Genomic DNA, 12,510 nt, shown 5'->3' on the forward strand with positions numbered 1-12,510 from the left:
GGGGGGGGGGGGGGGGGGGGGGTCAAACAGTGTTTTGTGATCCTCCCAGCAGCTCAAAACACTGGGAACCATTTACAGAACTTTGCTGACCCTGACGTCTGCTTGTTGTGTGTGCACTCATGTGCATGTATGTGCGCAGACCTTGCTGGACCACTTGCGCGCCTCCTGGTGGAGAGACTGGGCAGCTGCCAGAATGGGTTGATTGACAGGCTGGTTGGAGGGCATCATCAGAAGTTCTGGCTCATAGTCATCCTCACCATCAGTAAACTCATCTTCATCATCTACCTCCCTCTCCTCTACTGCCTCCTCATCCTCAGGCTGGGTTGGGTTGGGTGGGGTGAGGAGGGGGTGTTCGTGGGGAACGTTGGTGGTGGTTGGAGAGGTAGGATCAATTGGAATGGGAAGGAAAGGGAAGGAGGCAAAGAGGGTGGGTGGAGGAAGAGGAAAAAAGGAGGAATGTGGAGGAGAAGGGGAAAGCCAGGGATGGCGTGAGGGAAAGAAGCATGGGAAAAGGAGGCATTTAGTACAGTATGAGAGGCACTGAATGGAAGAACAGAGGACAGGGAGGAGGAACGAATACAAGCACTGTGAAGGAGCAGGGAAAGGGGAAGGGAAACTGAACGCTCAAGCAAAGATGGGGAAAAAAGGGGAAAGAGGAGTTGGTTTTGGCAGGGAGCAGGCGGAGGGTTCCTCTGAGGCAGTGGCTGAGTTGACAGCTTGTAAAGCATTTGCACAATCAAAGGTCGAACTGTAACCAAAGCCAGTGGTTGGCATCCGTCTAGTGGATTTAAGAGTCTAGCAGTGCGCTGGGAAACTGAGTGTGACCCCATGCCATTATAAGAGATATTTTGTGCCTGGTTTCCAAAGACACTCCTGACGCATAGACCATTAAACAGGTGTGAGTAAACTGTCAGGAGAGCTAAAGAGGGGGAAACTGTTATGAGGTTCACAACGAGAGTGAGAGGTTCCTGGATAAACAATGGTTATTCACACAGAAGTGCTCCTAAACACAGGTCCTCCGCACAAAAACACTTACATGCACACATACACAACAGACATCAATAGGGATAAGAGAACACAAAGTATAGTGCACTACTTCATACGATAGATGTGAGGCTGGACTGTTTTGCCACAGGTGATTCTTTTTCTAATATTTACTTTCTGCGTGTAAGTGTGTATGTGTGAGCCATTAGTAACCTTCCATGCAGACACCCCGAGCTGATGACAGTTACCGTTTTCCCTCTGAAATTGGAATTGAGCCAGTGACCTCCACAATTTCAGGAAAAACTTGATTTCAGGATATTCACAGAATATGAGAAGGCACCACGTTAACATTCTGTGATCACTCTAGTCATGATTTAGGGATATCTCTAACCAGCGGGCTTATGAAGCTACTGATTTTGAAATTGTACGCGTTTGAATGGGTGAATGTGCAAACTGTATATTTCTGTGTGTTTGTATGAACTGACCTTGCTGGACCACTTGCGAGCTTCATCGTGCAGCTGCCTGGCGGCCACCATCATGGGCTCACTGAGCACCTCTCCAACCTTCTGCTCTGGGAACTCTTCATCCTTCTCCTCTGGAGGAGGGGGCCGAGGCGGGGGCACCTCGCCCTCTGGCAAGGGGGGCTTAGGTGGTGCCTGCTCGTCACTGACCTGGAGAAAACACACATAGACACACATATGTTACCTACAGATATGTATTACAGGAACAAAGGGGGAGGTGAGCAGTAGATATTTGGACAAGATCCTATTTAAAGCCCCTATGTGTAGAATAAGGAAAATGATGACTTTTGCAACATACAGTGGTTGTAAGGCATTAAGACATAAGGAGTCTATACATTGGGGCTTTAAAGAGCAAGCAGCATCACTGATGGGTGTGTTTAGAAATGTGCTCTGATGCCACTTAACCACACCCAACACCAATGTCACAGGGTCCTGGAGTACATCTGTACATCACTGCAGCAGGATGAGTTAAACCACTGGCAGTCAGCAAAGATACAATTTTCAGGAGCTGTTCATTTACGCTTTAAACATACAGATACCATTTTGGATTTGTTGTAAAAGCCTTGGCTATACTTCTGTCCTTGTCTTTTTCACCAGTATGTGATACCCATCATTACACATATTATAATTAAACCTTCTGAATAACTGGTTTTAATTTCAAATTGTAAAGAATTACTTACAACATTGAATATTCAGGACCAGTTTAACACTCAAAAACTCTAAGCTAATCAGCTTCACAGCACAGCGTGGGTGTGGTGTGATCAGATTTAAATTACAGTGGATATACATCTGTCATCAACTTATGATCCAAATGTTGTTAAATCGCAGCTGGTGCATGGGAGTATGTGACATCACCTATTTCAAAATGAGTCCTGCTCACTTCAAACCAGCCAGAAAAGCTCAGTCAGCAACGCAAACACAGAAATCTCCAAAACTTCTAAAGCTGGCAGAAAATAGCATGTTCACATAAGACTCAAGTCCTTGTAGTAAAATTGTGATCGAGAAAATAGGTTTTCAGGCCTGTGGTTTGAAGTCTTTGTCTTAAACTTTTCTGTAATCTGGCACAGAAATGTATGTGAGTATGCACTCGGCTACACCTAGCTTCAAATTTGAAATTGCATCCGAGGGCTTCCCACGCTAACCAGTTTTCTGCTGTAGGACACTGAGCAGCTCCACTGGAGCAGTTGACAATTCAAGGTCGCTGCTACCAAAGCCAATGAAAAATTACTTTTACTTTCTCCATGTGTATTAATGCATTCATCTTTCATAAGTGGTGGGCCTTTCAAAGGTTTACTGTGGAAAATAGGAAATATGGGTGTTTGAATGTGCTTACATGGAGCTGGTCCAGGTCAGGTGGTGGAGGAGGGAAGTCAGGCTCCTGAGGTTGGAAGGCTTCTCTAACTTTTCCGACTGAAGCCAGGATCCTCAGACACGAGTCCAAATAGGCTTTTTGCAGAGCTGTGGAGGAGAGTGTGTGAAGCATAAAGAGAGATAATGAAGTGAATAAACCTGCGTCATTATGTATCGCACAGTATCTTGAACATGTGTTTGCATAGTGCATTCCTGTACCTTTATCTTGTATGTTCCCGGCCACTGCCTTAGCATCCATCACCATGGGTGAGATGGTGTGGGAGAGGATGTCTGACGCATGTTTCACTGTGTCTCTGAACCGCGGATCTTCAGAGTTCTCCACTTCCCTCTTAGCCACCAACAGGACCCGATTAGCTCGTCTCGCTATGCTTGTTGCCCCGGCAACGAGCATTTGGGGCTGAACATTCGCCATGGCAACTCGGCACTTGTCGATGTCTTTCTTTATAGCCTCCTCAGAAGCATCTAACAGAGATTTGGTGTCGATGGCCTCATCCACCAGACCTGAGGCCGCAGAGACACACACACACACACACACACACACACACACACACAGATTAACCTCTAAGAATAAAAATATATCTCATTTTCAGTATGTTAATGTTGTTTGGGAAATATATTTGTAACACAAGAAATATTGAGAAAATCCTCACCAGTGAGTTTCTCCACATTGTCAATCCACTGGTTCTTCATAGTGTCGAAGTGCTCGTACGCTGCTTTATTTCCAGGATTCATCAACAAGATCCGAGCAGCAGAGGTCACCTGGACATGAACAAACATGTCACACTCAGACTGTGTATGCCAGACTCTGACAGCTCCATGTCAGGTACACCAAAACAAACACTAGCACCTGTGGTGTGAGCTCCCTGGCATGTTTCACAGCAGCATGTATGCCCTCTACTGTGCTCTTATTGGCTGTTCCCACAGCAGCAGCCTTCTCAGCGGTCACCCCCAGCCGACCTGCGTGGGCCTCGAAGTTCCCTGCACGCTCTTCAAAAACCTATAATCAACAATTAATGTTGGTAAAGTCAGACTATATGTGTATATAATCATCCTCTCTTACATCAGGATGGTACAGAGTCAGTAGAAATGAGGCTTAGATTAATTGCTGTATCTATATTTGAAGCCAGCTCAGATTTATGTACATTACTGACCTCCTCCCTGTTGGGGGCATCAGGAGGAGCAGTTGCAGCCACCGCCAGCAGTTTGATCGGGGTGGTGGTGTCACTGAAAACATCGGATACTTCCTGGGTCATCACCTCCTGCATGTGCTGCCTGAGGTCCTGATCGAAACAGAGAGTGTCATAATCAGACCAGTAGGAGGAGCTCTGCACCAATACTTGAAATAATAATGAACATGCGCCCTACATCATTTTTACAAACCCAAGGCTCTTTTGGTCAAGACTGTCTTGTGCATCATTTTATTCACATTTCCCCAAAATGCTGCTTGACATATTTGGTATATCTAGATTCACTTCACAATAATTTGAACAATGTTTGGCTGCACAGCACAAGCTTGGAGTTGCCTTGATTCATTTATAAATAAATGTGTGTGTTTGTGAGACTGTTGGGCTACCTTGAGGCTGTCCTGCAGTTGTGCGGCTGTAGCTCGTGCATGAGGAGACTCAGCCTCGCCCCTGCCGGCCATGTCTGCCAAGGATGTCATTAGAGCCTCAGTTCGGTCGGAGCGTCCAATCATATCCTGTCGATACGGTCCTAACAGGCCTCCTGCCAGCCTCCTCCCTTCTCCAACCATTCCTCTGATTGCTGCTTGACCTGGGGAGAGACACGGGGCAGTTCACGCATCACATCTGCATACTCCTTGGTGTTCAATAAAAACCCAGATACAATAATTACAGGTCCTTATTTAAACACGGATCATCTCTAAAGTGCAACACAGTGTTTTTGTATTTGTTGGTAACATGGTTTAATAAGTACTACGAATACAAGTCTTGAGACAAGACATTGGTTTATTTATCTTTTCTTGTAAATTAGAGAAGAGGATGGTGTATTTTGTATTACATGCTGACCTCATACAATTTCTAGTAAGTCATTATGTGAATAATATCTGTAGTGTTTGGTTATACCTTCTCAGAAAGTATATAGTGGGCAGGTACCTGTGTTCCACTGTAGTATCTCACACTCTGCTCCCAAAGGGAAGCATGCGAGAAAATAGGAAACAATCAAATGACGAAACAGGGATACAGCAACAGGCACAAAGCAAAGCATTAAAAACAATACAATGACCCCCGAACGACTGAGTAGGTCAGATTAGTCATTCAGTGATTCATGCATGAGATACCTCACTGTGGGCATTTAGGAAAAGGTACCAGTCACCAGCACAGTCATTTCTGACACTCAGATATGTTGAAAATGAGACACTTTGCAGCCCCCTCATAGACCACAAACACCTCACATCTAATCGCAAATTCTCCCACCTGCTGCCTTGGCCACTTTCACACGCTCTTAATCATCCACATATAGCCTGACAAAAGCCACAGAAGTTCAGAACGTTTATTTTTGGACCAAGCTACTACACCATCCCTCCCTGGAGCCCTCATCCAACCATGCTCACCTACTCCTCTGTCGTCCACTCCGGGGTTGCTCACCCAGCGGAGGGCCTGCTCCATCTTGCCCTCCAAGGTGACGGCAGGTTTGGCTGGTCGCATGTTGGCTACGGCCCGGTTGGTTTTGGACTGCAGGGTGAGCAGAGCCGCCCCAATCTGCTTTGCCAATGCACGGGCCTCCGGGCTATCACCTTTACCCCTGATAAAGTAACAGATGGAGGGACGATTTGAGGTGGCACCAAAAAGGTGTAAAATCCAGGTAGTGTCTCATCATACCGCTGTTAGACACCACCTTAAAGGGAAATACCACTGTCAAAGGCTGATACCACTTTTCCATCTTTTTTTGTCAATATTCATTTTAACAGTTTCTATCACTAGTTTGTATGTTTTTCATAAAGGTGTAAGTTTTGGTCCAGTACAATAATTCTACAAGGAAAAATATAATGTGTTTCATTATATATATAATGTGTTTCATTATTATTGACATTTCTATGACCAGAATAATTAAATATTATTTATACAGTTTGTTTGAAATATTAAATACTTTCTACATGTGGTATGAACTGCAGGACAGTACCATTCATTACATAAACTGTTATAAACCCAACAAACTTTTTGAAATTGCTTTCAAATATGAAATTCAGTGGCATGAACCTTGAATTGAGTGTTATTTTTCTTTAAGGTCTAACATGTTTTGATCCTCTAACTGTTGCTGACCCTCCACATACATATCATGACCCCATCACACCGTATTTAAAGAGAAACCTTATGGTAGGACTGATGCCCAGGGTTGACAGGCAACAATATTTTCCAGGCAGGTAAAATATGCCAGCTATTGTTGACATGAGGTTACAGTTTGAGCCTAGAAAAAGAGGGTCTAAGAATTACATAAAGTATTCACAAGACATAATTTTTTGTGCATGTGTCAGAAGGAGGACGGCGTACAGTTTGCGTAGCTCCACAAGTCTGGCGGTGAGGCCTGCGATCTCACTGATGGAGCGCAGGATGTCATCCCTCTCTTTGGGGTCTTCACACAGGTCAGCGATACGTTTGGCCTCCACTAGTAGTGCTCTGATGTTCTCTTCCCCTTCAGGACCACCATTAGGATCAGCTAGCCAGGCCTAAAAAAATCCACATATATGCTTAATTCTCATCTGGTGAACAAAGAAACATAAATATGTACAAAAACACCAAAAGAGAGCTTCAAGGATGGGAAAAGGTCAATAACAATGTCTACGTTAAGCATTTATGTTGCTCTTATGCACATAATCTTTAAATGACTCACTGAAAATTGCAAACCACTTTCTTGTAAATCAAATGAACAAAAAAGACAGAAATATGATTAATATAATGCAGAGGAAGTATCATTCACTGGGCAGAGAGTTAACATGGATTACTGTGTTGTTGTTGTTTTATCTGACCTGTGCAGCATCCAGCCTCCTGGCAATGGCCTGCTTGGCATTGATTAGAGCCTCCAATCTGCGGGCAGCACTGTCCACTTTGCCAAATAACAAGTCTAAGCCCTGTGAACACTGGCCTGCACGCTGCATGCAACCCGGGGTTGGGCCCTGGCCTCTGCCATAAAAGAAAAACACACACAGCTGACACATGCTGTGAAAATACATGACACAAACACAGGGAAGTAAAGAAAACAGTTTAACTCACATGCTGTCATGCAAACACAATACCTGGCTCGTAGATCTGCAATCTGGTCAGTCATTTGCCCCAGAGCCTTAGTGGTTGCCAGTATATCTTTCCTCTCCTTCCCAGCACACAGCTCTCCCACCTTACCAGCTTCATCCAGTATCACACGCAGCGCAACCTCACCGGGGTCTCCTGGGGACGACGACACAGCACATTGTGAAATAAGATCCAAAAAGCTGATTTAGTGTTTCAGCAAAAAGCGTAAAAAACACAGTTACCTGGTTGTCCATGGGGGTCCTTGAGCCAGCTTTTAGCTTGTGCCATCTTTGACTCAATCAAAGCCAAAGATCTCTTCAAAGCCTCCATATCCTGAAGTAAAGAGAAGACACAGCATTGAGTATAGCTTTGTCAAAACAGAAACGCATACCACTTTACGTTATGGTATACTGTAAACAAAAGGTTGTCAGTAATGACCTTAATAGTTTTTAATTTATTACTATATATACATATTTTACATATATTTCTCTTACTGTCGGAAAAGTCCATGAAAATACAGAAATCCATTTGTTCCTGCCGAAGTTGCTAATACAGGCTGGGCACTATACATTTTTAGCAAGTGTTATTCATAGAGCTTTTATTGGGTACTAGATTCAAATGCAGATTAATCTACATTGTATTTACAGCAGCAGGACATTGCAGATGAGACTGATTCAACATAAATTACAGTGTATGAGTTCATCTTACATGTTTATGGTATAACAAGCTTTGGCTACACAAGTAATACTTCTTAGTAGGATCAAGCCATTGTTGGTTTTGATTTTTGGTTTTGTGTAAAACAATATCAAATAGCACCAGCTTTATCAACATTTATAGCTGTAAAGTTTACACTGTGCGTTAGTCATCATTAATAAATGGTTAATGTTGTAACCAAGAGTACCTACTTAATTAAGAGCTCTCAACCTGGCAACTCAAAAGTTATTTTAATTTTATTATGTATCTGTGAAGCAGTAATCAATTATTTATTTAGCATCAATAAAGTAATTAGTAACAACACAAGCCTTTATGTTGTATTGTAAAATGGGACTTTAAAGTGGGATAACAGTTCTCATAAATTCTGTATAGCCCAGTTGATTAACTAATATGTTACAAATAATAATTACTGATAATGAAGGGTAAAATGAGACATTTAAGGGAAGGTAACAACCTCACATCTAAAATGCCACAAACTCTGTCATTGCTTTATAAATGGTGGAAAGAAGAAAAAGGCTTTTTCAAGCTCAGAGGAGAATGAACTGCCTAAGTGGAGGTGTTCAATACAGCCCATGCATTATGGATGTGTCTGGACACCAACCAGCTTATTTCTATAATTCATGACAGTCATCGTGTGCCAGCGGTCCCCCCCCCCAAACACACACTGACAGTAAGTGCTTATCACAGCTTATACACAGAATATGCGGGTGTCCACGGCAAACACACACATACAAAAACACAAACAGATCATTGTCTGAGGCAACTGTGTGCGGAGAAACATGCAGTGTTTCAGGTAGACTAGTGAAACAGATCTTAACTTAACTTAATCTTGGCACAGTCTCTAACTGATGTGCCCGAAAACACTGAGGGTATATTTTGACATTTCTATCTCAAGGTAAACATTAGCAGCACGAGAAGGAAAATATCATGATTGAAGATGAAGTGAATTACTGAAGCAGTTATATTTTAAATAAACAAGTTATTTAGCTTAAAAATTTATTTAACTGTCATCTGTTTCAAGCCATTTGACTCAAATGGGCATCTAGAGACAAACAGATGCACATATACCAATAAAGTGATGAAGTATGCGTACTGAACATCATCCCGTCAGCTAATAGCCAATGGACTAAACACACAACACACTTACTGTTAAATACACAGCAGACACAGCGTGTAAGCATGAGGACATATTTCCTTCTCTCTCTCTCTCTCTCTCTCTCTCTCTCTCTCTCTCTCTCACACACACACACACACACACACACACACACACACACTTGCATGCTAGAAACTGCAGAGGGGGAGAGAAACAGGCTTACCTTCTACAGGGAGGAAAAGAATGGAGGAGAAAGGTAAAGAAAAAAAAGAAAAAGAAAAAACCAGGAGTTATACTAGTGAGCAAAAAGAAAAGTGACAGAAAGTAAAGAGTGAATTTCTTGGAGATGCTTTTTGCAGCACAGAGGGATGTGTGGATAGAGTGTGTGGCTTTGTGTGTGCAAACAGGCACTCCAAAGCAAAACGTGATTATCTGATTCAGGTGTTCAGGTGAGTTTTTTTTTGGGGGGTGGGTATAAAGTGAACAAAATCAGAGTTCAAATGTGCAGCGCAGAGCTTACCTTATTGGCCCAGGCGTCTTCATCCCACGTGGTGAGCTGTAAGACTCTTATGATCTCGTTGATTTCAGCGCTCATTTTTTCAAAGGTAAATCTTCTGTTCCTCTCTGCCTCCTCAACGCCGGCACCTCGACTGCTCTTGGTTGCGACAAAAATCTTTATAGCTACAAAAGATACAAAACTGTTCAAACCCCCCACCAAAAAAACAGTATTCTGCCATCACTCTAATGTGTTACTTGCTACTTTGGGGATCAGCAGAACCAACATATTATAACCCTATGATTGCTTATTTACACATCCAGCACAAATGACACAACATTAGCATTCATTTGTAATAATAATAATAATAATAATAATCTTTATTTGTAGAGCACTTTTCAAAAACAAGTTACAAAGTGCTTTAACAAGTGTAAAGTACCCAAAAGACAATAATACAAAAACAATACAAGATAAAAGCAAGAAAACATTGAAAAGACTAAAATACATGTTTAAGATAAATATAAAACTAGTAAAATAGAATAAAATAAAAGGGATAAAATAAAGTCAAATAAGATCGGGAAAGGCTCTCCTATAAAAGTATGTTTTAAGAAGGGACTTAAAAGAGTTCACTGACTCAGCCGACCTGATTTCCTCAGGCAGGCTGTTCCAGAGCCTCGGGGCCCTGACAGCAAATGCTCTGTCCCCTTTAGTTTTCAGTCGAGACTCTGAAACAGACAACAGACCTCTGCCCGAGGATCTCAAGGTACGTGCTTGCATAGCCATGTTTCTGGCCACTTGACACATGTAAGTCCAATAACTACTCTCCCTTTAGCTCTGTTTTGGTCTCTACAAACCCCTGAGGGTAATATCTGGCTCCTCAGCTGCTGGATCTCCACTATGTTCACTATTTAGCTGCTAGCTTGGTCTTTCTAATGCTGGACATGTAGTGTAGTGTCTGAGAACAGCTGTGAAGCTGCGAAGGAACCAAAACAGGATAACAAAAACAATGAACTGAAAGATGCTATGTAGAGATGAGGGAAACTGCAGATTCAGGTGAAAATTATCTGCAGGTTCAGCACTACCAGCGACAAAAAATTATAACCACTTTAAGTTGTGAAATAGTTCATGATCTCTCAAGGCCAAACTACTGATCCAAATGTCTTTGTTATTACAGCCATATTGAACATGCATGTTAGAATGTAGCCTACAGCATGTTTCTCTGGTGCAGTATACCGTATGATAGAGAGCAGCGAGTGGGCGATGTGTGTGTGTAGTCAGTTTGACATCCCCAGCAACTAATGACTGTAATGATCAGCGTTGCTATAACAACTACTGAATGCTCAGTGACCTCCACTGTCACCCCCACCGTCTCCACCACAAAGACACACACACACACGCACACACACACACACACACATACACACCTGATATAAGAACAGGCAGCAGCTCTTTGACGGTGTTCATGGAGCTGACTAGCATCTGTCTGTGTTCTTGGTGCGTCAGCTCCTGCTGCCTTTCCTCAATCATCTTTGACATTTTGGTCATCCCTGAGGAAAAGAAAGGATTCATTGTCTTGTGATAGAAGTTACCAAAACCAAAACCAACCAGCGACTAGAATGGAGCCAGTGGTAGTGAACTTGGGTCTGGCATTAGCATCACAGTTTTAAAAGCCAATCAGAGGGCATCTTCCAACGTATTCACTAACTGAGTAGTTCCAACACATCAGTACTTTATGAACGATTGATCCCGTACAAAGACAGCATCAGTCAAGTGTGAGAAAACCTTGGCATCAGATGTCCTCCAGCTCATTATGCCACAGTGCAATGACAACACAATTGACCTTTTACCTCTGATGATGAATAGCCTGTTGATGGTTCTGCTCTCCTCCTGCCAGTGAACAGACTCGCAGCATTTTAGTGTCAGAGGAGCAGTCAGTAGTTAATTACATTTTTGATCTTTAACCCAGAGAGTAGTCTAAAACATAGGTTTGTTGCATGGTTCATGTTTTAGTAGTGGCCCTTATAAAATGTTGAATTGTGTGATGCATTTGTGAGAACCATTTTGTCTAATTTGTTGAGATAAGAATAATTATCTACACAGTTTGCTGAATGTTTAAGTTAAGATTTTAATAAAGACTGCTCATAGGACAATTCATTCATTTCTTAAATACTATGCTTAACCCAAGATGTCCTGTAACTAGAACAGGGCAGTAACTAACTAGTATTTTCATTATCAGTTAATCTGCTGATTATTTTCTTGATTAATCGATTCATTATTTGGTCCAAAGAGACAGCTTCTTTCAAGCTTATTTCTTCAGCTTGTTTTGTTCGACCAACAGTCTCAAACGAAGATTTTCAGTTCACACAATTCTCACAATTTAGAAACAAGAACTGGGGAATGTTTGGCCTTGTGAAAGGAATTTAAATCAGCTTTCCCAATGTTTCCCAATTTTTTTCTGTCTGATTAGTTGACTAATCGTTGAATTCTGAGCTGGAACAACCTGCTGAAATACTGAACAGCACTCCCTTAAAACTGACATTTTTCATAACAGATTAACTGTATCAGCCCGTAATTTTGCTACATGCCTGAAAACAAAATAGGATTTCTGTATGTGCTTAAGGCCACTTGTTAATAATGTGGAGGTCCTTCGTTGCATGCTCCTTCTCTCACCATATTTAACCGATCTTTAAATATTCTTTGGTTGATGAAAATGCCCAAATGCTCAAATACATTTTGGATGGAGGCTCTTCTAGTAGGACTGCTTTTTAAAAAGAAAACTCCCGCTGACCTGGTCCCAGGTTCTTGGTGTAAGTGATGAGGTCCTCCATGGTCTCCACCACCTCAGCTACCGTCAGATACTCTAGGATACCTTTACACACGCGAATGATCTTACGCACCTATGACACAACGTAGACATAATGACAAGCAGGTGACAACATGAATATAGGCCAGAAACAAAGGCTGATTATAACGATTCAATGTGTGCATGAGCTTTTTTAGACAGTAAGTTACCCAGTTGTTTGTGTGGTTTCTTTGTGTGTGTGTGTGTGTGTGTGTGTGTGTGTGTGTGTGTGTGTGGAGTGTTTT

The 12,510-nt window shown here is 42.3% G+C and overlaps 1 protein-coding gene across 2 annotated transcripts in view; it reads right to left on the minus strand.

Annotated features, from left to right (window-relative positions):
- The window catches only part of LOC123983875 (vinculin-like), a 25,826-nt gene that overhangs the window by 3,585 nt on the left and 9,731 nt on the right, over nucleotides 1–12,510 (minus strand). The window contains exons 5-19 of one of the 2 annotated variants that reach the window (XM_046070302.1): nucleotides 10,848–10,970; nucleotides 9,448–9,608; nucleotides 7,363–7,453; nucleotides 7,129–7,276; nucleotides 6,862–7,015; nucleotides 6,386–6,561; nucleotides 5,449–5,639; nucleotides 4,450–4,649; nucleotides 4,028–4,156; nucleotides 3,724–3,873; nucleotides 3,527–3,635; nucleotides 3,075–3,377; nucleotides 2,839–2,963; nucleotides 1,470–1,655; nucleotides 142–318 (exon numbers count right to left, since the gene is read on the minus strand). In XM_046070302.1, the coding sequence (XP_045926258.1) occupies nucleotides 142–318; nucleotides 1,470–1,655; nucleotides 2,839–2,963; nucleotides 3,075–3,377; nucleotides 3,527–3,635; nucleotides 3,724–3,873; nucleotides 4,028–4,156; nucleotides 4,450–4,649; nucleotides 5,449–5,639; nucleotides 6,386–6,561; nucleotides 6,862–7,015; nucleotides 7,129–7,276; nucleotides 7,363–7,453; nucleotides 9,448–9,608; nucleotides 10,848–10,970 (2,423 nt within the window). The remainder of the gene's footprint in view (nucleotides 1–141; nucleotides 319–1,469; nucleotides 1,656–2,838; nucleotides 2,964–3,074; nucleotides 3,378–3,526; nucleotides 3,636–3,723; nucleotides 3,874–4,027; nucleotides 4,157–4,449; nucleotides 4,650–5,448; nucleotides 5,640–6,385; nucleotides 6,562–6,861; nucleotides 7,016–7,128; nucleotides 7,277–7,362; nucleotides 7,454–9,447; nucleotides 9,609–10,847; nucleotides 10,971–12,510) is intronic. The other variant, XM_046070303.1, reaches the window with a different exon arrangement.

Source organism: Micropterus dolomieu, linkage group LG15 (genome assembly GCF_021292245.1).
Source record: "Micropterus dolomieu isolate WLL.071019.BEF.003 ecotype Adirondacks linkage group LG15, ASM2129224v1, whole genome shotgun sequence".
Taxonomy (NCBI): domain Eukaryota; kingdom Metazoa; phylum Chordata; class Actinopteri; order Centrarchiformes; family Centrarchidae; genus Micropterus; species Micropterus dolomieu.